Source organism: Miniopterus natalensis, chromosome 3 (genome assembly GCF_054644295.1).
Source record: "Miniopterus natalensis isolate mMinNat1 chromosome 3, mMinNat1.hap1, whole genome shotgun sequence".
In the NCBI taxonomy this organism is placed as follows: domain Eukaryota; kingdom Metazoa; phylum Chordata; class Mammalia; order Chiroptera; family Miniopteridae; genus Miniopterus; species Miniopterus natalensis.
In genome coordinates, this window is record NC_142083.1 from 86542983 (window position 1) to 86568442 (window position 25460).

Sequence of the window (25460 nt, forward strand, 5' to 3'; positions counted from 1 at the left end):
ATCTTTACACAGCTATTTCCTCTGCCTAGAATGCTCTCACCCCCAGTTGCCCTACCCAGGCATGACTTAATCCCATCATTCAAGGCTCAGGTGTCACCACCTCAGAGACCTTTTGGAGACCACCTCCACCTGTTTTTCCTTTACCTCTTCAAATGATTAATTAAACTGCATACTTCAAAGTTCAGATTTCCTTTGTTTTCCCCTAATACCCATTTTCTGTTCCAGGATCCCATCCAGAATACCAGAGACATCTAGTCATCACGTCTCTTCAGGCTCCTCTTGGCTATGACACTCTCTCAGACTTTCCTTGCTTCTGATAACCTTACAGTTTGAGGAGAACTGGTCAGGTAATTTGTAGAATGCCCCTCAATCTGGGTTTGCCTGGTGTTTTCTGATAATTATACTGGGGTTATAGATTTCTGGGAGGAAGACCACAGAGGGGAAGTGCCCTTCTCATCACATCGTATCAAGGGTACAGGGTATCAACATGACTCATGACTGCTAATGTTATCTGCATCCCTTGGCCAAGCGTATGTTGCTCATTTTTTTCCACTGGAAAGGTACTTTTCTCCTTTCATTCCTTGCTCTTTAGAAGCATGTCATGAAGCACAGATCACACTTAAGGAGTGGGGAGTTATGTTCTATCTCCTCAAGGAGGGGAGTAGCGCTACATAAATTATTTGAAATTCGTATAAATTTGTTCCCTCCTCCATCTTGATTTCACTTTATAGCATTTATAACTACTTGGATTTTATATTTTATATTTATTGGTTTCCTTGTTGCCTGCCTGCCTTTCCCCACTGGAATGTGGACTTCACAAGAGTGGCTGCCTTGTTTTCTACTTGAACTCCAGTGTCTAACCCAGGGCCTGGCACATGGCAGGTGCTCAATAAACATCTCTGGAATGGAAGAATGGACAAAGGAATGACTGGTCTAGCCCAATGCGGGAGGCTCTAGCAGCTGTGGCATATATTGGGGTGATCCACAGCCCTACCCATCCTGCATCCTTGTGCAGTGTTCTCACAGGGAGGTATCACATCCCCATCACCCTTCTGGGACTCTTAGGAGTGACTGCTTGAGACTATCCTGTGGCATGGAGTCACCCCCTTCACGTTCACATGGGCCCAGACTTCGGCAGGGGCCGGGGGGCCTTGCTCTCACCAGCCCCTTCCCCACAACTGAGGTCTGGAGTCAGATGCCACAGATTGGAGTCCCCCATAGGGCTGTCCCCCACTACACAGGTGGGGGCTGACATGATTTTTAAGTAGTATGTGGACAAATGTTTTCTTTGCATAGTTTTGTATTTATTTTAATGTGCATTAGAAGAAAATTCTAACTGCACAGAAAATCTGTTCTTTTGTGGGTGTTTCTGCTTAGGATGAGGCTAAATTTAAGAAAAAAACAAGTGAGTGGATTTACAGAGAGCTACTGAGTAAACAGTAGTCCAAGAAGCACATGGATACGGCAACGAGCGGGAGGTGGTAGAGTGCTGTCTGGGAACAGTAATCTTCCTTGTCCTTGCATCTTCACTTCCACCAACCTCCTTCAGGTGCCCCAGCTACCCCAGTCCTCTCCACAGTGGGGTGCAGATACCTCTGTGGATATGCAAAATGATTCACTGGGCAGTACCTCTTTTATTTTTAATTATTCTCATCTTCAAAAAAATCTATTTTGTTGGTTTTATAATGTACATAACATTAGCACAGTAATGTCAAATGTATAATTTAGTACAAATAAATGTATACATATTTGGGAGATTCATGAATGAATTATGTATTTCTTTGTTTGCATTCATGGATAGGGTGTGCCAGCAAGGACATCTGAAGACTACCAAACTAAACTACTTGCACCAGCCTCCCACTCTGGTTTCTGCCCTGTGACCTTTGACCTGCCTCCTGCCCTACCGCAAGCTCCCCTTCCTCCTAGCTCAGTTGTCAGGGCAGGAACTCAGCTCCAAGGACCGCCCCCAAGTTACAGGGCCAAGCCCTAGTCCCTTGGCCTGCAGAGTAAGCCTGCTGGGGTGTTGCTGTTCCCTTTCAGTTGTTAATCTCCCTGGACAGTATCAGAATTCTGGAGCAGAGGAGAGAGGTTAAAGATGATCCAGCCCAGTGCTCATCAAACTTTGTTAAGCAGTTGGATATTATTTTGGACAATTTCCTGGGGCACACCACCCCATAAGCCAATGAAAGCTGTTCCAGGTAAAGAGTGGGTGGGTCCCAAACGTCTCCAAACCACAGGTTCCCTCAAGCGTTCCTCAGAGGCCCCTAACGCTCCTTGCAGGAATTCTGGCACTTCACACGAAGCTGCCTGAGAACCACTGGCTTGGTCCTGGATACTGTATATGAGGAAACGGAAACCCAGAAGAGCAGTGACTTTTAATACAGCTAAAAAAGTAAAAGCAAAAGCCAGGACTGCTCCACCCCCTCATCTTGGACCTCACGTCCTGGTGCAGGCCCAGGCCTAGAAGGGCCTCTCCACACAGAATGAGGTGTCCAAACCTCGGCTGGGTCACCCTAGTTCTCAGAGCTGCACCCCAATCCCTCTTATATACTCCTGACCCAGCCAGCATAGTTGTGGAGTGAGCTGTTCCATTTAGATTAATTTTCTAGATGAATATAGAACAGTTCTTCCAATGCCAAACAATTTTATCCAAACAAGTCTTAAAAGTAGTGATTCTTACCTAGGGTCTGCCAACTCCCTGTATGCAAAAGGCTACATGGGCATGAGAGGGTCTCCCCAGGTTCTCACTGCTCCCAAATAAATTCTACAGACATCTTTAAAAGAGGATGCCAAAGAGGATTTGACTTTTTCTGGTGATTCAGGGTCAAGTGAACCACTCTTTATGCCACACCAGGACACCCGGCATGGTTCTGCATAGCTTTCTGCCCCCCGTCCCCCGAGATGACATCATGCCTGCTTCCCTCCCCAGGGTGCACATGCTATGCTGCTGCCTCTGGGAAAAGCAGATCAGTGGGCTCATGTGAACTCAGATCTCCACTGACCATCACTAAAAACTCAGGCTCCGGTGATAAACTCCCAGAGGGCTCCATCTGAACCTCAGTTATTATACCATGAGCCCCCACCCAAACCAGGTTTCTATTTTAGAGTCTAAAGGGACAATAACTTAGCCCAGCTCTGCTCAAACTTCAGTCATCTGCCTGCCTTTACAACTTTGCCATGTCTGTGTGTTGCTTGTACTATTTATTATTTACTTAATCATTTTATTTGAACTCACTTTTTTACTTAAATACATTTTATTATTTTTTAAAATATGTTTTTATTGATTTTAGAGAGACAGGAAGGGAGAGGGAGAGATAGAAACATCGATGAGAAAGAAGAATTAACATCAATTGGCTGCCTCCTGCACACCACCTCCCGGGGATCGAGCCCGCAACCTTGGCCTGTGCCCTGACTGGGAATCGAACCAGCAACCTCTTGGTGCATCAGTTGACACGCTCAACCATTAAGCCACACCAGCTGGGCTACTTAAATACCTTTTAAAAGGAAACTATAAATAAATAAAAACTTTTAAGACACAAGAAAGAAAAAAAAGGAAACTAAATCACTACCATACCCTTCAACCCAACAATCCCACTTGCAGGAATTTATCTGGAAGATATACCTCCAGCAATAAGAAAATGCACACACACAAGGGTATTCACTGCAGTATTATCTGTAATTGCAAAATACTGGAAACTACCTAAATGTCCAAACATAAAGATTGGCTGAATAAACGATGGTACATGCACGCAGTGCAGCTGTAGAAAGAAATGAGGAAGAACTCTGTGAACTGATACAGAGTGAGTCCCGGAGATACCGCTCAGTGAAGAGATCAAAGTACCAAAGAGCAGAAACAGTGTGCTATTCTGTGTAAGAAAAAAGGGGAAACAAGAAGATATACACATACATGCTGCTTTTTTTTTGGTTAATCCTCACCTGAGGGTATTTTTCCCATTGATTTTGTTTTAGAGAGAGTAGAAGGGAGAGAGAGACAGAGAGAGAGAAATATCAATGGGAGAGAGATACATTGATTGGTTGCCTCCTGCATGTGCCCTGACCGGGGCCGGGGATTGAGCCTGTAGCTGAGGTACGTGTCCTTGACTGGAATCGAACCCACAACCCTTCAGTCGGTGGGTCGACACTCTAACCACTGAGCAAAACTGGCCAGGGCACACATTCTTCTTTTTACAAAAAGAAACACAGGAAGGATATGCCAGAAAGCAATCAATTTGCTTATATACAAGAGGCAGGAAGAATGAATGAAAGGAATAGGGGAGTGAGGGACACATCTTTAAACATACCTATTGACAGTTTTGAGTTTGTTAATATTCCATATATTTTTTTAAAAATTAAATCAATAAGAATGAGAAGGGAAAACCCTAAACTAAAAAAATAAATGAATAAAGACCCACATTTATTTCAAATGAATAGCGTACATACCCTGAAGGGGAAAAGAAAGGAAGGGAGGACAGACTAATTCAAGTAGTTCATAAACACAATACTTAACTCTATACCCTCAGTTTGGAGATAGGTGAAGTACTGGGGATTGGGTGGGAATTGCAAAAAAATTCTGAATTCTTTGTTTACTAAATGATAAATAACTGTAACTTTTTAGATGTGTCTAGAGGATTGAGAAAATAAATCTAGCCATGATGTGACATTGTTGGGAGTCAGAATTCTCACTATGGAAGAGATACAAATCTGAAATGGAAGAAGACAGGAAACAGCCCTCTGGAAATTGATCAGAACCGTAGGTATTGGTATGAACTTATGATTTCTAAAATATGTATATGTATGTGCACATTTGTATGTGTGTAAATGTATGCATGAATAAGTGTGTATTTTATGCATATACATGCATATATTTCCTAGCTCTGTTCCTGGAAAGGGCCAAAAAGCCAGACAACCCAGCAGCAATGAGCACATCTAGTGCCCAGATCTTGGTTTCTAATACCATTGCCCATTGAGAGGAACCAGGGCTTTCCAGAGAAATGTCTAATCGCAGGGATGGGCAGAGTAGACACAAGATGAACCTGGAATACCTTATTACTCCAGAAAGTGTAAGGACTGCTTGAAAAAATGATGGGGGCTTATCACAAGGACATAGCGGCCAGCTTGAAAGGATTCCCAGTGGCTAACTCTGGGACAATTTGAGCATCATATTAATTTAATACAGTAATAAAATATAAAGCATTAAAAAACTGAAATCCATAGGTTCGTGCCAAGAATAGAGAGATAAATAAATAAATGGGAGAAAGGAGGAATCTTACTAACAATAGAATGCTGAGGGCTGACTTTTATATATGAAGAGAGTGCTGATTTTAAAAAGTCAACATTTGCCACCATCCTAGTAAAGGCTGGGTCAGGCAAGAATTATCAATGAATGCCAAGTCTAAGGGGGAATTTTAATGAGGCACAGGATATCTGCATATTCAGAGTGTCTCCCCAAGGACTGATTAGTTACAAAGAAAAAATAAAGTAACTATATGGTGGAGAAACTGGGCAATACCTTAAGCAGGTGACCAAAATTAACAATACCCAGGAGGGACAGAAGGACATCCAGATGTGACACCCCAAGAAAGACATGAAGTCACCTATGCCATATTCCAATCAAGAACACATAACCTCAATTTAATCACAAAGAAACATCAAAGACAGAATGAGGGACATTTTATTAAAGCAAAGGAGGGGAAGGTTCTGTATTCTTCAAAAATGTCAATGTTGTAAAAAAGAAAGAAGGGCTGTGGCAATGCTCCAGTGTAGAGGAGACTAAAGAGACGCGATGATTAAAAGACACAACCTGACCCTAGATTGAACTGGGTACTAGAGGGAGGAAATACGCTATATAGGACATTATTAATGGGCCAATGGATAGACTAGAACATGGACAGTAGAAAACTTTTATGAAGCTGATAACTGTACTGTGGTCATGAAAGAGAATACCCTATCCTTAGCAAATGCATCCTGAAGGATTTAGGAGGGAAGGGGCAGGATGTAAAGGATGTTTGCAAGTGAGTGTGCGTATGCATGTGTGTAGAGAGAGAGAGAGAGAAAATGAGAAAGCAAATAAGAAAGCAAATGGGGTATAATATGATAAAAGGTGAAACTGGGTAAAGGGAAAATGGGTGTTCTTTATACTATATTTTTTACTTTTAATCTGAAATACTACTATACGCATAAAACCAATATAAATAGAAAGCAACTTTGAAAATAAGATATATGATGAATAAATAAAAAGGCATCCAGGTTGGTTATGTGCACTGAAAAAGGGAGGTTTAGGAATGGGAGAGAGGTGTGAAAGACATGGCACCCCAAACCTGAGGTTCCCCTGGAACTAATCATGCAACAAGAATCCTCTTACCACAGTCTTTAAGGCCCACTCTGTCCCTCCTAAAAAAATCTCCATACTCTACAGTTGGAACAACGCAGATCTAACATAATCTCTGAATTTTACTGAAGGGGAAACTGAGGCACAGAAGTTTTGTGTGTTTTTTTCACGTGGTGGGCCTCTGCCCCCACCCAGCTGCTGTGGGCTCCCCTTCCGCACTGCCCATTGGCTGCACTGTGTAAATAAGCATCTGTGTGGTATTAGTTTCTGTGCCAGGCAACATGGCTCATAATCTTGAAGGCTCCAGCAACCCATTCTGGTGAGTGACCCTATTACATAACTAGAGTCTTGAGCCTCTGGGAGTGGAGGAATGTGCTGGTGAGGCTGCGATGCTGGAAGAAGAAACCAGAATCTCCAGCTCCTCTGGCTCCAGCATGCTCTGCCCAGCCCCTCCTGGGCCTCTATCGCTTCCACAAAAGCCTCCAGAACAGAAGGGGATTTACACGCCAATGTCTGCAGCAGTATTATTCATGGAAGCCAAAAGGTGAAAGCAACCCCAGCGTCCATCAATGGATGAATGGATAAGCAAAATGTGGTCTATCCCCAAAACAAAATATTGTTCAGCCTTAAAAAGCAAAGAAATCCTGCCACTTCCTACAACCTGGATGAACCCTGAGGACATTATGCTAAGTGAAAAAAGGTAGTCACAAAAGGGCAAATACTGTATGATCCCTTTTACGAAGGGTCAAAAACTCGGGGAGACAGAAAGTGAAATGGTGGCTGCTAGGGGCTGGGGAGGGAGAATGGGGAACCACCTGATAAAGACAGGTTCAGTTGGGGAAGATGAAAAGAGTTCTGGGGCTGGATGGCGGCGATGGCTGCACAACAGTGTGAATGTACAAAGCCTGAGGACACTAGGACATCAACTTCTGCCTCTCGTTATGACAACTCTGGCCAAATCCAAGAGCTTCCCCAATACTCTGACACTGATTTTTAAAAATAACAACAATAATTCATCAACTTGCCTGGGATGATGTACATTCTGATTAATATTTGCTAAATGAAAAACTTTTCAGGGAAATGGCAGGCATGACCTCCCAATAGTCTTTGACTTCACAAATTCCAGGATTTTCTCAGTTGCCCTCTGTGTTCTCCATTCCAGCAATCGCAGCAAGGACAGGCAATAAACAGAGGGGGAGGGGAGACGAAGAAGGCCTTAAAAAAAGGTTAAGGGAAGGAGGAGAAAGATGCCCTTGCTGGTTGCCTAGGATATAAGGGAAGAAGTGCATGCTATTGGCTGGCTTTGGAGCAGACTTTCAGGAGGCAAACAGGAACTGGCAACAACAGGGGGTGTGTGTGAGGAGTATTTAGGGTGCGCCTTTCTTTGTTTTTTATTATCTTTTACTGAATAGCATGAGATTGAATTCAGAATGTTTTTCTGGGAAGTTGCTTTTCAGAGGCTTTATCTGAACTGACCTTCAGTCCTCCTTATACTAGGTCAAGCCCATTTGAAAAGCAGGCCCTCCCACAGCTCTCTACAGCAGTGGCCCAGCCTACCTACCCTTCTCTTCCCTCCATTCTCTCTCTCTCTCTCTCTCTCTCTCTCTCTCTCTCTCTCTCACACACACACACACACACACAGCCACCGCTATTCCTTATAGACATTAACAGGGAGACAGGCCCCCAGAACAGCCCAGCCCAGCTCAAGTACCGCTTCCCAGCTCCTCACTCTACTCTCCATCTCAGCCAGGGTTTCTATTTAGTGCTCATGGGTCCCATGCTAGCTGCTGAGGCACTGATGTTCTTATTTCTGACACCCTGAAGGTTGGGAAATATGAAGCCCCCTCCATTGGCAGAGAAGCACAGAAAGGGCAATGACTTGCCCAGGGTCACACAGCTGCTCAGGAGCAGACCGGCAAGTCTGGGGTTCAGACCCTAACCTCCTGATAGCTAGTCCCTGGCTCACCTCAATCAGAAAACTCCTCTTTATGAGAGGAGCCAAGCTCCATTTCATGTCAGTGAAGACTTGAAAAAGCAAAAAAAGCAAAGTTGTGGCTGCAAGCTCCCAGGTACCCCTCAACTCCCAGCTGACCTGGTAGATATAAAGTCAGTGCTGTCACCTGTACTCCATGCCCTTCCTGGAATTCCAAGACAAGTGCAGGCTTTGAAGGTCAGGCCGTGAAATTGATGCCTACCTTTTCCATAGGCAAAAAAACAGAAGCCAAATCCTATTTTTCAAACAAGAAGTTCAAACGATTCATTCTCTTGTCTCAGGCATGTTTACTAAGTTACTGCTCTAAGTGAATTCAGAATGCACAGCAAGCTGACACGAGCACACATCCTAGTGAACACTCCTTTAGCTGCAGGGACAAGGGCACCCTGGTCTTTCTTTTAGTATTCAACTTCTGAAAATTTAGGGGCCCTGTGATTTTCTTGGTTTCAGAATGAGTCACCCATCACACTGAGGCAGAGCAAATTTCTTTGCAAACCAGGTATGGGATAGGAGGGTCCTGGGGTGCACATTCATTTCACACAACTTCCTTGTCTGGACTTAAATGTGGAGGAGGTGTGAATTTTGGGTGCTGCATTTGTAGAAAAAAACATGTTAATGCCACATTCAAATCAGGTCATGGCAAAATTGTGACTTGTGGCCACATGCCTTTTTACTCCTGTGCTTTAAGTCACCTTTTTAAGTAAAGATTTCACCACTAACATGGGACGGCAGGGTAGGCAGAGGGGAACTGGTGTCAGCATCTCTTTACTGAAGAGTCACCTGTGCCTGTTACAACCAGGCTGTCAATAAGCCCCCAGATCCAGAGAGAATGCAAGAAGCTTGCTAGAGAAGAGATAATTTGGAGGGAAAAGGCACCTACCCACCTCAAAACAAGGAAAAGACAGCCCTCAGGGGATGGGGACACTGAAATACGGTGGCTTTCTAGGGGAGGGTCTGCTGTTTGTGATGGCCCAGCACCTATGCTCCCTTCTGATGAACACTCGTCACTTTTACTGAGGGAGTCACTTTAGGGCAGACAGGTGACCCAGGCCTGGTCAATGAGCACAGAAAATCCCTCTCCAGGGGTGGGCAAGCCAGGCCCATCAACATGAACAGGCATCGGCCCCCAGACTTTAGCTGCAGCTAATGGGAAGAAGCAGCTCCCTCTCCGCTAGGTGGTAAGTAACTTGGCAGGATATGAGCCTGGCGCTGCCAATGGTCATCTTGGCACCTGGGTCCAGCCCCACCTCGCCTCCCAGTTACATAAACAATTACCCTCTTTTTTGCTTAAGACAACTTGAGTTGAATTTCTAAATCTTACAACCTCAAGCATATCAAGATACCCTCATTAAAAAAAGTTATCACACGAATCATATTTTCTATACTCATAATTTCCAGAAGGGAAGACCTTAGGCTTGAGAAGACCCTCCAAGGCCCACAGTAAATAGCGCTACAAGTCTGCAAGCCAAGTCTCCCATCTCTCAGGCACCTCCCCTATCTACACTGTCCTTTGGCTTGAAACTGAATTAGGAAATGTGCCTGATGCCCTTCCAAGTCACAGGAATGAACAGCTGTGTGGTTTCATCCAGCCACACCTTCAAATATGAGAATAACTAAGACATCAAATATATGGTTTAAAAAGCCCCAGAATACAATTCCTGCTGCCCAGTTAGGTGTCTGTTTGATGGAGGGGCCTATGAAAGTTGTATTTATTTATGTTGAGCTGGATGGGAAGACTAATGCATGTTCGAGAAAATAAGAAGGCACCAAATGCTGAGGGGTCATTGAGAGCCATGCTCGACTGAGCGCTGACATCAGCACCAACCGAACAAGCAAAACCTCTGGGGAAATTTCAGGGCCCTGTCTGGCATAACCTGGCTGAGGGACTGCCTGGAAAATAGGTTTTTGGAAACTGGTGAACATTTTCCCTTGCCCCTCCACAGGGCAGGCGGGCTCAGCATGCAGGAGGCCTTGCCCCAATCCCAACAGTGAGCTGGACCTGCAGCTTTGCCGATGCTCTGAGGCCCCTGTGCATGAGGACTGGGCCGCCAGGCTGACTCATTTGGTTGTGTGCTTAAGGCCAAACTGCCCTGTCCACACCACGGTTAGTCACAGCCCAGCCCTGGTTAGAGAGCAGCCCTTAAAAGGACTGGAATGAAAGAGGGTAGCATCTTTCCAAAACAAAATTGACGAGAACACAAAGTACAAAATGGGGTAAAGTCATCCCTTTGCCCCCTGATGTGGCTACAGGACAGCTAAATCTAGGGCTTAAGCAGATAATTTTCTCCTGAGTTTAAAAAAAAAATATCTAAATGATCCAAGTAAGCAAACAAGTATGGCTTCCCTTGTGTTTGCCCCTCTCCTTCCCCCTTCACCAAAGTGGTACTTGTTGGTAAAGATTTTCCCAGCCAAAAGAGAATTTCTAAACCAAAATGCTTACTGCACACTTTGAACAGTAATAAAAGCATACTGGAGATCTAAACCTTAAAAAGAGGGCCAGGTGGCACCAGAGAGATGCTTTGGTGATACTTATCGAAACATGATCAGGGCATTCACTGAGAACAGCCACGAAAATCAGAATGGGGCCAGCGGGGGCGGGGAGTGAGGGGGGGCGAGGCGGGGCGGGTTTTGGCTGCATAATTGCAGCAAACTCCCCCAAGCAAATGAGTTCCCAGTCACTGATTTACTGAGCCACTCCATTTCCCAGCGTCAGATGCCTGGGACTAGGGACTCACACAGTCCAGGCTGATGGGCCAATAAGAGCTGGCTTCAGAGCAGCCACTGCTAGCCCAGGACCCAGGAGGACCACTGGCAGGAAATAGTCTTCACACCCCAGGGGAGAGCACAGTTGAGAGCCAGAGAGAGCCCATGCCTGTCCTAGGGGGTGTGGTGGGAGCTCACTTCCAGCGATCAGAGCCCCTAGCCCACTTACACCCCATCACCTCTTTCACCCTGAGTGTCCCGAGCTGTGGCCAGGGGCCCCAATCTGTGTGGCTGTGTGCCCGGCCTACGACACAAAGAACTGGACAGTTAAAGCTTGCTTAATTCCAGAACAGACCACTCTCCCCAGATTGAGAAGGTCTTAGCATCTAAATAGAGGGAAGTAAAAAATAAAACAGAATCATTCCTGACAAAGGCAAAAAAGAGGACTGAACTACTCTGCTTATTTAGCACATAGGCAACAAACACAAGTGTACCTCACTCTAAACAGACAGGACTTCTAAAAATTCTTAATGTAAGAATACAAGGGATTATATTTCACTATTTGATTCAAAAAACCCAATCTTATTAAAAGCATGTAAGTTTATTAAACACTGCCCCCTTTTCTTCCTGCAGTGCACTGGAAACAATGACTTCTGTCAAAAATCATAATCCAGGTTATCAGGAATAATAAGAACAGCAATAACGATAAAAACAGTGATGATAATAATAGTAGTAGTAACAGCAAATATTTGACAGGGGCCAAGCACTGTTCTGAGCATGTTACAAGAATCAATGCATTTAATTTTTGTAGTAACAAAGTAAATACTATTTGTCACCTTCTTTTTAAGGATGGGGAGGCACAGGTTAAGAGTACAGACCCTGCCCGGCCGGGTGCGGCTCAGTGGTTGAGTGTCAACCCTGAACCAAGAGGTCACTGGTTGGGTTCCCGGTCAGGGCACATGCCTGGGTTGTGGGCTCGATCCCCAGTGGGGGGCGTGCAGGAGGCAGCTGATCAGTGACTCTCTCATCATTGATGTTTCTCTCTCTCTCTCCCTCTCCCTTCCTCTCTCTGAAATCAATAAAGATATATTAAAAAAAAAAAAAAGAAAGAAAGAGTACAGACCCTGCTCCAGGTCACCCATCTAGTAAAAGCAGGCCTTATACTGGATCTACTTTCAAATGTCTGGGTTGTTTAGAGCAGCGATTTTCAACCAGCGCACTCCAAAAGTTTTTAAAACATGCAATACTTGACTATTTAGTCTTTTCCCTTAGATTGTCAAATGAAAAAATGACAAAAGTTAACACAACAATAGTTGTCCAGTGTGAATGAATCAAAATTACACCTATTTTTTTGTCAGATCGGCAAAAAGTATTTTTTGGTGTGCTGCAGAATTTTAGTATTGAGTTTGTGTGTGCCATGAGGTGACAGAGGTTGAAAATCGTTCACTTGGAGTGAGGTTCACAGGTGTCAGGAATGAAGAGAAGCACTCACTGACACACCAGGGGGACCAGACACAAACGACAGCCTGACTCGCAGCACGGGCAGCAGGGCGGAGTTCATGGGCACACTCACCTTCACTCTCCCCACTCGTCTTGATGCCTTTTGAACCACCCTCTGTACCTTTAGCCTTCTCGGCATCATCTTGGGCATCCTCAGTGGGCCCTTTCTCCTCATCTTCCTCCTCCCCAACGTTTTTGTAGTTGGGTCTCTTTTGCACCCGCCGCTTGCCCTTGTGCTTGTTCATCTCAAGGGACCGCTCGAGTGTCTCGGTGGGTTTAATAAAGCATCGAACGCTGGGCTTGGCCTAGGGAAGTACAATCAAGACAAGAGCCGGGTTTGAACCTTTGCATCGCACTGGAACCTATCAAGCTGTCGGAGAGTTTCTGCCCCAAGAAATTCATTTCCAAACAACAAATGCTACCTCCTAGTTGTTGTTATGACTATCATTAACATCATCATTATTAAATAATCGACACAATAGCACGAGCGAGCATTTACTACCCACAATCCTAAGTCAGAAACTGCACTTCACCAACACCAGTTCCATGCTCCCAAAGGTCAGTCACTTGCATAAGAAACTTCAGTTAACACTTTATGGTATTTTGTATGTGCCAGATGTGTTCTAAGGACTCTGACTATATTACCTCACTTAAACTTTACAACCCTTTGAAGCAGTACAACTGTTATCCTCATTTTACAGATGAGGAAACTGAGGCTCAAAGATGTTAAATGACCCACCCAAGGTCACCCAGGAGGAAGCAGAGCTGGCATTCAAACCCACATGCCATCTGCACAATTCATGTCTTAACTATAGCACATTGATGTTGTTATTAACTCTTATTTAAATAAATTTGTTTTGAAAGAAACAGTGTATTGCTGAAGGAAATGGAACACCGGTGTACCTTGCTATTATAAAAATAAATAACAGAAAAGAAAAGCAAAGTGACTGAATATAGCCTAACACTGGCTTTCTTTAGAAGGGAAGAGAGTATCAGTGATGAGTTAAAGCTCAGATTCAAAGGAAGCTTACCCCAAAGAAAGATTTCCCTAAAAAGTCAGAAGGCTTCTAAAGAGAAATGAAGGTGGCCTGTTGGTTGCAGCACCAGTGGTTCATGTCCCACATTCTGGAAAACATGGCTGTATCTCAGTCCTTATAACAACCAGGAGATAAAAGGATTACCAGCCCCACATTATAGTTGAGAAAACAGAGGCTCAGAAATGTTAAGTAAACTGACTTGCCCAGTGTCACACAGCTACTAAACAGCAGTCAGAATTTTAATAGAAGTTTGCCCAATCCCAAAGCCCAAGCTCTTCCTAAAATCACAGAGCTTACCCAGGAGCTCAAGCTCAGTTCCATAGTTTGTACTCTCTAAAAAGTACATGCAAATGGGCCAGGACTAGAAAGGAACAAAGACAAAAGGAAACTGATTTGTTTGGGACAGGATTCTGATTGAAGTGTTTTTCTCTTCCCAGAGTCTGGATGATGTTCAGATATCATTCTGTCATTTAAAAAGGGAAAAGTTTTCAAGTAAACTTTTCCATTATCTTGATACGGTTTATCCATCTTCTGAATTTACCCCAAACAACCACCAACTGTATTCTGGGGGCTACTGCATCTTGCCAATAAGTAGAATGAGCTCAAGGAACACAAATTAATTTCAATAACACTCAAAACAAAACATAATTGAAAGCTAAATTAGCATCCAAATCCAAACATTAATTTTTATTTACCGACTTAAGATTATTCATCCACAAAAATGACAGATCAATTGAGACATGATTCTAGTGTCCAGGAAACCCAGATAGTGCATTACAGACGCCAACCACCAAGAGCCCAGAGCACTCCGAGAGTGCACAACTTGACAGACAGCATCCGTCAGAGCCCACTCAGGATGCTGTGTGATCAAATACTGCCCCAGATGCCCCCAGCCTCTCATGAGGGACCTGAACCTGAAAAGTTAGGGCCCCAAGATGAAGTGACAGCTTCCTCCAATCACCACTTACTCCCAGTGAATGTTAGAGCATGTCATGCACAACAAAGCTTTCAGGGACAAAAAACCAACACCAAACACGGAGCAAAACCCCCACCCAGTTACAAGTTCCAAGGAGAAATTCACAAGTATGGATGAAGAAACCTCTCCCCGAGCTCTGTGTGGACACAGATGTACAGAACTGACAGAAGTAAGGGAAGTAAAATGCTGCACAAAGTCCAGGGCTGGTCAGAGCTGTGTGAGCCGTAGCTAAACTCTACCTTGGCTGCAGGGCCTCTCTGACCTTCAGGTTCCTGGTCTAAACATCAGGAAAGTAATTCTGACAAAACTAAATGAAATCATGGCTATAAAGTTCCTTCAGAGCCTGGCATTAGAGTAAGCATCCAACATACGAATAACAGTTACCTTCCTTTCCCTGCCTACATTTAAAAAAAATCAACTATGAAAATGAATTTTAAAACTTTCCAAAGGGATTTGCTTTTCTCAGAGATCAGGTATTGGGGAGTGGAAGAAGGGAAGGCATGCTTGCTGGGGAAATTTCAAACCTTTAAAATGTAACCTACCCAGAAAACTGCTGGAAATAACCTAAATGTCCGTCAGCGGGGAGTGGTTAGGTAATTATGGTTTGTCCACAGAGATTGATGGACTGATACAGAAACAGCACTGGGATGAAAAGGCAAGAGCAGGGGACACAGTAGGGCCCCTTTTAAGCTTTCCAAAGGCTCTACCTAATGGTATAAACACAATTTTTCTTGGAAAGCTGCATAAGAATATATTAAGATTTCATCTTTGGGGGAAGAAGGGGGGGGGGCGGTACTGTGTGCACACCCACACAAGAGCACTAAGATTTTTTCATTTCTGTACCTTTCCATTAGGTCTGAAATTTCTAATCATGCATGCACATTTTTAAAAAAAATTCAACAAGGATCATCTGGGTATTGGAATTATAGACTTTGTTTTCCCTCTTTTTTGTCTATATTTTTTAAAAACCCTGTGTTGTTTTTTTTTTTCATAATAATGACATCAAAATCCCACAGTTACCATGGAGAAACTGGTAAGGGTTGGCTGGGAAACAGGCAGAGATTCCAGATCATTCCTGCTGCTCTGTTCAAGAGACTTGTGGCTGCCAGTCTCCCAGGAATCTACGTGTTACACTGGATAATTCCGGATGTTCCAGATGGAAAACCCCCAGGGGAGGGGAGGGGTCCTTGTTCATCCTACTCCCCGCCATGCTCTCAACTGACACTATACCAGGTGCCTGGAACAGGGCAGGGCCTCAGTGGGGTGGGCTGATGAGTGAATTCATGGCTGCCTGTTCTTTACTGTATCCAAAGTGAAGGAAAGAACAACAAAAAAAGGAAGAAAAGGCAGGAAGGAAAGAAAAAAATTGCCTGACACCCTCAGCAGCTGAACTTCACACAGTGGAAGACCAAGCGTGATGAAACTAACCAAAAGTGAATAAAAAATGAGAAGGCCTGGATTTTTCTTCACATAAAGCAAGCACGCCAAGCATGTCTCAGAGAAGAATATTCTGAAATAAGGTCTGTGTTTCCCAAATGCCACAGGTGGGGTTTCACCAAATACTCGTCTCCCAGGGACCTGGAGCCTGAGCTGCAGGAGGAGCGAGGAGATCCTGGGCCGTCCTTGATGACCACACATTCCACTGAATACCCGGGTACCCAATTGTGGGGTGCAGGGGGAGAGCCTTGGGTTCTGGCTGGACTTTTAGGTTGGTTTCTGGGGTCAGAGCGAGCTGAAGGCCAACAATGTGATTTCAGGGGTGGCCTAAGGGCTGAAGTGCTCCCTAAAGTGTCTGCCCCTGCCTGCTGGTTAATGACGCCTTCCACCAGCCTTCATCTATACAGCCTAAGGCTTTGGTCCTTGCTTAAAAGTTGAATCCTTGAGGTGACTCCCCAGAGGTCAGCGATAACTAAGGACTTTCAGGTGCTGCAGGATCTGAGAGCAGGTTCTGCAAGGGCAGTGAGGGGTGTCAGGAGCAAGGGGTCAGGAAAGGACGGAAACATGCAAGGCCTGGGCATCTCTGAGTGAATGAGAGGCAGTGTGGCTAATGCCCTAGATGTCAAACAGAACGTTCTCCCCTAGGTCTGGGGCGCCCCCTATTAGGGCCTGGACACAGACTGCATGTGAAAAGCTAGTTGCAGTCAGTCAGTCAATCAAGGATTCCATTTACAGTTAAAAAACAAAACTACTGATTCTAAACATGTACATATATCTCATGTTTTCCTGTGCTGACAGATATTTGCATGAAACTACACCAAGCAAGGTCTGGAAGGATACACAAACTGAAAATAGTGGTTCCTTCTGAGGACGATACTGAGGTTGGGGAACTTTCACTTTCTACTCTAGTTGATTCTACATCATTCAGTTGTTTTACCCCAGGAAAGTATGACCAGTGCCATTTAAAGGTAAAGAATATCTTGAAGGAATGTACCTAATGCTACTGAACTGTACGCTTAAAAATGGTTACTCCATCATAAATGGTATTTGTTATATGTATTTCACCACAGTTTCTAAAAGATACCTTTACAATAAAGGCACCTCTGGAAATCAAAATGGTGATTAGCTGGGGGAGGGCGAGGGGATGTTAGTTATAGACCGGGAAGGAGCTGAATGGATGACAGAAATGTTTCCTATCTTTACCTGCATCACATACAAATGTGATCATATTACACCACCATTAAAGATACTACACTTTTACGCACTTTATTTATATTATCCCTCAAATTAAAAAAAACAAAAACATTTACTTAAAGGATTTTCAAAAAAGTCAGATTGTCGTAATGCCCTAAATACAAACTAAGAGCCAATTAGACAACTTGGGAAGCTGGATTCACTGCTGTCACCAGGGGACAGACCTAGTCACTCACTGAGCCCTGACTAGACACCAAGTGCTGGGCTGAGAGCAAAGAAGCCCAGGGCATGCCTTCACAGTGCTCACAGTCCAGCCAGGAGTAGGTGATGTACTTTCGTGCATCTCGTGCGGAAACTAGGTAGAAAAGGTCATTGGGGGAACAAAGGAAGGAGTGGGAACTATGGGAGGCCCGGGGTGTGTGTAGGTATGGAGGGACAATTAGAGCTTCATGGAGAAGGAAATGACTGATGGAACCTTGCATATTAACAGTTCACCAGAACGCTCAGAAAGGTAACACTAGGAAGGACAGCTCAGTGCTTCAGCCTTTATTTCTGTCAAGGCCAAAGTCACCTAGAACGGGTGTGCTTGGTGACAGCGGTGGTGCCCTGGGACACAAAGTGCTTGGCCAGCTCCCCAGGTGGCAACATGCACATGGGAAGTCAGGAGGTGGCGCTGGGCCAGGCGGGCAGCCTCTCCAGCCAACTGTTCATGAAGGAGCTCATGTTGCACAAGGCTTGGGAAGTGTTGCTGGGGTGTCCCTGCCTCAGCACCTGGTAGATAGTGTTGGGTGGGTTTTTTTGTGCCCACTCAGTGGTGCAATGGGGAGGGGAGAAGGCAGTGGCTGAAGAGTGGCAAGAGAAAGGATTGTGGGAACAGCAGGCAGAATCTTGGTTGGAGGAAAGGAGGGAAAAAGAGACTGGTGACTAGAGGGATAAGTGAGGGAAAGGACAGGTGACATGGCCCCGGAATTCTGTCTGAATCTATAGGAGTGGTCACTGTGATAATGCTAAGGAAGCTCACCTTCCAGGCTCTCCCAGGCCTAGCCCACTCCCCTACTGAGGAAATAACTAGAATCCTTTTGTTCAAACAGCTCTGCTAAGGGAAGGGAACTAAGAGAAAGAGGCAGCCATATGATTAACAAGAACATGCACAACGTAAGGGCAGACCTGAGCCCTGACCTCGGGCCCACTTACTGGCCAAGCAACCCTGACCAAATGAGCCTCACGTGTAAAAGAGCCAAGAGCAGCTCCACCAAGTGAGCTGAGATCCTGAATGCAAAAATGCCTGGAACAGTGGGGCATGCTAGAAATAGTTATTTACCTTCCAACCCCTGGCAAACAGATCACTAGCATGGAAGAGAGGGCAGGGGAGGGGCTAACCTTTAAAAAAACAATCGCACTCTCTGTTTTAAACTTGACTCCCTCGCAACTTACTGTTCACCGGCTTTCTGGTTTGTTAGTAGGCTAGATTCCCCAAAGTGCTCCCAGGCCACTAGACAACCTCCCCAACCTCCAGCCTCGGGGCTGGGATTGGTGGGGTGTACAGCACAAAGATGACATGGGATCCTCAGGGATGCTGAAGCAGCCAGAGCCTGGGCTCAGTGCCCTACTCACCCTGGTTTGAGTCCTGGCTGCCCTGCTTACTACCTTCTCCTCTATGGGCCTGTTTCCACATGCATCAAGTGGGCCTCATATTAGCATTCCCCGCCAGGGCTGCTGAGTGGTGCCAAGGGGCAGCACACCTTCTTGTTATTTTTCCCAGGTAGTAATGATGGTCAGTAACACCTAGCAGGCACCTAAAATGTGCCCAGCACTGCTCTGGGAACTGCACAAACACTAACTCACATTATTCTCCGAACAATCGAATGGGGCGAGGAGTTGCAGGCGAGTGGCCTGCAACTGGCCGGCCCAGGTCACTGGCGAGTGAAAGGCAGAACCAGGATTTGAACCCAGGAGGTACAGCTTCAGTGGCCCTGTGTTCAACCCTTCTGCTGCACTGCTCCAACATTCATCCCCTGCAATAAGTACTTGCTGAGCCTCCCAATGTGGGGCCAGCCCCACAAATGACTGGTGTAAAAGCATGACACTAGGTCACACTAATCAGAGAAGCAGGTAGCCAGCACTGTGAAGCAAAATCTCAGGGACAGGTTACGTATCACTCATTAGGTGGCCCTCTGACCTATCACTATGGCCGATCATAATGTATAGTTGTTTTCCATTTTTGTCTCATATATACAGAGCTCCCAATGTCATGGGGGTCACGGTGGCCTAGGTTTACATGAACCATAACCAATGGCACCGCAGTATGTCTTTACAACTGGCTACAGAAGGAAATAGGCAGATAATTGCAGCAGAGTGAGCCTCTTCTCATTCCAGAATGAGGTGATCAGCAAGCAAACATCAGACAGAATACACTCCAGAGTGATGTATGGGTGCAAGTGCTACATGCCAAACCCTGAGTAATGTGGGGCTGCTGAACCAAGGCCCAAGTGCGTGTCCAGAATGCACAATTGCAACCACATCAGCGAGGCATCTGGGCTATGCTGCCAAATTTAATGGGGAAAATAAAACCTAGCGAGGGGGAAACATGAAGAGGTAGCAGGCCACTTTCATTAACAAGAGGAGCATGGCATCCTTCTCCGTGAATTGGCTGATTATCAGGGAGCGTTGCAGCTGCAGAGGCATAAACCAAAGAAATGCCCATTTATCTGGAATCAGAACAATCTCAGCACTCAGGAGGCTTGCACTGCACACTCGCTCAGCACTCCTTGTGAGAAAGCAGGTAACATCAAGACTGTACTGTGACTTCCTAGAAAGCAACCTCTGAGGTGCTGCTGCGTTTGCAAGAGACCAGCCTTATTCCCCTAGCCTACTCCACCCAAGGTCATCTTCTCTGTCTCCCTCAATGCCACATCTGGCAGTCAATCAAGAGCTAATGAGTGCTTGTGGGATGAATTAATCACAAGATATTTATGACTGAAGAGGCACGTTTGACACTCATGCAAAATAAAACGTACTCTCTTTCATTAAACACTGACATGCCGAGAACTTTAGTATGTCTTTAGGAAAAGTATTTTACTATATCTTGTTCTCTGAAAAGAGATAATGGACTGTGAAATATTGGTGACTCTCAGGTACCCAAACATTTGGTCCAGAACCCTACATCTCATGCTAAACTGGAAGTGACTATCACTGTAGATGATGACACAGGACACAAAACAGAAACATCATGAAGATGTGGGGCTGGACGCCTGCAATCCCCTGCAACTGGGTGACAACAGAATGACGACTTACCCTCTGGGAGTGTCGGCTTCCTCGTGCAGAACGTGAGATAACACTACCTCCCTCTCTGGGTTATTACGAGCCTCTGCTCTTCTTCCTCAAGATTGCTGTGGCCATTCTGGTCTTCCGTGGTTCCAACCAAACCTGCTTTCTATTTCTTCCCAGATACAATCTTAAAATTGTGTTGACACATTTGTTTATTGTTTTCCCCAACCAGAATGTCAGAACAGTGACCTCATCCACCTTGTTCACCCTGTGTTCCCTGAGGCAGGCAATGTGTGGATGCTCCAAAAATCCTTGTGGGAAGGAGAAGAAAAGGGGAGCGAGCAGCCAGCCAGCCTGGCAGTAAGTGCTTGACAGATGAGCACTGCTCTTACTAGGGAATGACCCATCCAGAGCTCAAGTGTCACCCAGAACAATACTGTTTGAGTGAAGTAATGGACTTCTCCCTTTGCTCATGAAGCTTTTGAGATCTGTCCCCGTGCCTGGCTGGAGGTTACCAGGATGTCCCCTAAAGTAAGCCTATGAGCATCGAGGTGAGTGGTTAGTGGGCAGTCATTCAGGCCAGCCAGTGCCTCAGAACTCACTGGAAACCCCACTAACCGTCTCCTGGGACGAGTTCTACCCACCTGCCACATCTACTATCCTCAGTCAGGCAATGAGTGACTCACATCACTCCCCTCCCAATCCACTGGCATTAAATCGCTGGAGCACCCAGAGAGAAAAGTGAATGAAGTGGCCCTTTTTTCACCATGTGCAGCCCTCCAGCCTCCTGTCAGGAGAAGCACCCCTAAGCAAAACGAAGTTTCCCGGCAGAGGACTTTGGCACTGACCAAAACTGCATTTTCTTGGCTCATTAGAGAGATGGTACTTGATTCCCTCAGTGAGATTCGTTATTTTAAGACAACAGATGTTTACTGCAGGAAGCATGGTAAACACTGGGGACACAAAGGTTAAGATGGTCCCATTCCTCCCAGTAAAAACTGCCAAGTCCTCCAATGGTTAACAAGGTGCCTTGGACCCTCATTCCCTTCCCTACTACTAGCTCTGCCTCAACACGCTGCTCCTTTCTGTTGCTCTCACACACCAGGCACTGGCTTTTGCACTGGCTATCCTTTCTGGCCGAAATGCTCTTCCCTCAGATACCTGCACGACTCGGTCCCTCACTTCCTTCAAGTCTATGCTCAAATGTCACCTTCCCAGCAAGTCCCAGCCTGGCCACCCTGTGGAGAACTGTATCCCACCAAGCCTCCTAGCACTGCCCCCTCCCCTCCCTACTGATGCTTTTCTGGAGTACTCTCCGCACTCGAACATGCTGTTACTGTTCCTCTCGCTCTTTCCACTATAACACAAGCTCCCGGAGGTCAGGGGTCTTTGTCCTATGCCTAGAACAGAGCCTGGTACATGCTTAATAATTTGTTGACTACATAAATGAATAATGCTGACCCAGCTTCAAGAAACTGAAAGTCTAGTTAAAAAACTAGGGCCAGGCTACTGATGAAAACTGACAAGGCCCCAGGGGGAGACACCAGAAGTAGGGTGCCTCGTTTTTTTGTCCTCACCCTTGATTCCCCCAATTTTAGCAGAAACCTGAAAGAAGTCACCAATGGCTCAATGTAGACTGGTCTCCGGAGAGACTCACTCAGCAGGGTACATCTGTCTCCAGCCCCGTGGCCACCCTCACCCATTCTGGGTCATGCTGCCAGGCAGACACAGAAGAGCCAGCTGGGGTCTGAGTCACAGAACCTTCTCCACCCCAACCCCACTTTCCCACTCTGTTTTACCCTGTTGGCTCCTCCAGGAAGTGACCAGTCCATCTGAGAACCCCTGCCCTTCTCTGGCTCACTGAACCAGACAGAAGTAGCACCCCTGGGTCCTCCGGTCCAGCCACTTGCAGCCCTGGCTAAATAAAGGCTATCCCTCCATGAGTCTCTACACTCTTGACTTCTATTAGGTGTCCAGCCCCACTATCTGCACAGGAGAAAGGGAGAGGTGACTGTTTCTAAGACGTCTCTCATCTACCACGATGCCCTACTTGATATGTGGAACACGCTGCACCCTGGATTCTCTTTGATCCTGTCAAATCCTCTTACATGTGAACCAGAGCTGCCATACGCAATACCTCTCTAGGCAACACTGGTGCCTGGGAGCTATAATTCCACTGAGGAATTATGAACAGGCCACAATGGCGCTGCAAAAATGGAGAACACACATGGGTTCTAAATCTTCTGTGGCAATGTTTGCAACTGTGCCAAGTAAGACCCTTGATCTATAGAAGTCTACCTTTTCTCCTTCAGTGTTCACAATCGACCCTCTCCCTTTCCCTATTACCACTCTCAGGAAGAAGAACATGTGTGCTTCAGAACCAGCACAACTAACCAGGGGTCACAGGTAAGGTCAGGGTCACTGAAAGACGTGAACTCCAATTGGGGGGTCTCTTCTGCCTGCTGCATTCAATATGCGGGAAGCTCTGCTGCTGTCTGATCAAGCCTGGTTTAGAGAGAGCCCTGAAGCAGCAACCAGGGGGCCTCAAGCCCATGATTCTGCTTCTGCAAACACAAGCCAGAGAAGCCAGGCTGCTACTTTGTCAGCCGCTGGCTCCACAGGCCATGTCCGGGCAGAGTGTTCTGCTGGCAGAGGGCCCGGCTCCCAGGAAGGATGGGTGTCAGTCACAGAGAACTGGCAGCTAACATCCCAGGTATACACTCAATGTTTGGGATCCCCAGAGAATCATCTGGTGACCATCACAACTGGCTGAAATGATGCCTACAGAAACATGGTCAGCATCCTCATTTGGGACAAACAAGCCTATTCTGCCCCCGAATTCTGCCCCCATTCTGAATTCACAGCCAGCCAATGCACATTAATGGGTTAAGTATTTGCACTTTCCAGAGATTGTACTTAAGGCCGGCTGAATCAGAGTGCCCACAGTGTACACAAAGGGCTCAGACCACTGCTACTAAATGGCCACGTTTACTATTAGTGCAGTCACCATCACTGTTATTGTCGCTAACACTTGGCCCTCCATGCCTTTATGCCTGGTTATGAGGCACCTCACTAAGGGTACACTGAGTGTGCCTCAGTTAATCATACAGAGAAAGGTCCCAAATAGGGTACATAAGGTTGTACTGCAGCCTCAGAAACTAAGATCACAACAATGATAACGTCTAATATTTATGCCTTGATGTGTGCTCGGTTTTGGAATAAGCACTTTATGCTGCATTTAATCTTCTCCAAAAATTCATGTTTGTTATTCTAATTGGAGAGGTGAGGAAACTGTGGCTAGGAGAAGTGGATTAACTTGTCCTGGAGAACACCTAGTGCGATGAGGAGCCAGGATTTGAGGAGCCCAAGGAATCTGGCTCCAGCATCCACTCCACTAGCTGCCTCTTAAGGTGGAATGTGGAACACCACCAACAGCCACCCACTCTCACACTCCTTCCCCAAAAGCCTGCCTATGAGCAAAGAGAAGGTGGCATGTGAGGGTTAGGCCCTGAAGCTATTTCTGTTCTGAGAGTCATTAAGAACATCACGAGGGCCCTTGTGACCCCATCACCAGTTCACCCATCGAGTCATTCACTCCTGCAGTGAGCACCCACCCACTGCAGTGAGCATCTCTGGCAAGCCCCATGATGGCACAAGCGATGCAGGCATCTCCAAGACATCCCACGGGGGATAGGAAGCCCAGTGAAGGCAGGGGTCATGTATTTTCTGTGCACCACCACATCTCTGATGAGGAATGAATGAATGAATGAATGTAAGAACCAAGGAAACTATCCACAGAAACCCAGGAGGAAAAAAGTCCCTACTTAAAAAAAAGTATCTATAGGTCATGAAGCATGTCCCATAATCTAATCTATATGTTTGTTTTGCAAGAATAATGAGATGTTAGCAGTTTCAGAATTAGTGTTCTCTTACTCTATTTCCCTGACAAGAAACACACTATCTGCTCTGCATTAGAATTATAGCAAGAAATTATCCCTTAGTAGGAACCATATTATTTTAATGCACAGATGAATTTCAATTAGACATTTATCTACCATGCTGATGTATTTTAAATTTAACCCTAAATTACAGACTTTTCAAATAACTCTGCTCTCCCCTCTGCTTCTCTCTCTCTTTAATTTTGGTTTGGTTTTGTGAAAGGTCTGCTGGTAAAAATGAAGCAATACCAGTAACTTATCTACAAATTACGGGAAGGAGAAAGTAGGTTAAAAAAGACCAAGAAACTTAAAACAAGTATGACCAAACCACATCCGAGTTAGGCAGGAAACAATAGGAGACTGTTCTTGCTCAGAGGGAAGGAAGGTAAATCTCACCAGGACTATTGTCAAACAAGTCATAAATGAGATTCACCTCCACTCTTCCCAAATTTTATCTGCAGTCATCAGAATACAACAAACTTTGATTTCGCACTAGGGAAAGGTAAAAACCGGAAGTAGAAAGCTGACACTTTCACTTGGGCTGGCAATTCCTTCCATGCTCAAAAAAAATCTCATTTTCAGTTCAGGCATCCACCACAACGAGCAGCTGTGTGTCTATCACATGGAAGGAACAACCTTTATCCCAAGCGGAAGCCATAGGGTAAAAGAACAAATCTCTTAAACTCTCCCTCTGATTAGATGGTTTGACTAAAGTGGGTATCCTAAGCTGAGAAGTCACCAGTAACTTTCTGCAAGTAGCTTTTGCTCAAATTGTAAACCCCTTGTATCAATGTCAATATTCTGCTTGTGGTACTTAAAGTTTTGCATGATGTTACCAATGGGGGAAAACTAAGGAAAGAGTGTTATTATTTCTTACAAAGGCATGCCAATCAATTTAAAAAGAAACCCTGCAGCCCTGGCCAGTGAGGCTCAGTAGGTTGGAGTGTCACCCACCAAGAGGTGGTGGGTTCAATTCCCAGTAAGTGCACATGCCAAGGTTGCGGGTTCAATCCCCGGTCAGGGTGCGTGCAGGAGGCAACCAATCGATGTTTCTCTCACATCAATGCTTCTTTCTCTCTCTCTCGCC

General features: G+C 45.6%; 1 protein-coding gene across 1 annotated transcript in view; it reads right to left on the minus strand.

The window, feature by feature from the left end:
- The window catches only part of CLEC16A (C-type lectin domain containing 16A), a 196166-nt gene that overhangs the window by 135692 nt on the left and 35014 nt on the right, over positions 1–25460 (minus strand). Inside the window, exon 10 of the mRNA XM_016197595.2 lies at positions 12598–12829. Coding sequence (XP_016053081.2) covers positions 12598–12829 — 232 coding nt within the window. The remainder of the gene's footprint in view (positions 1–12597; positions 12830–25460) is intronic.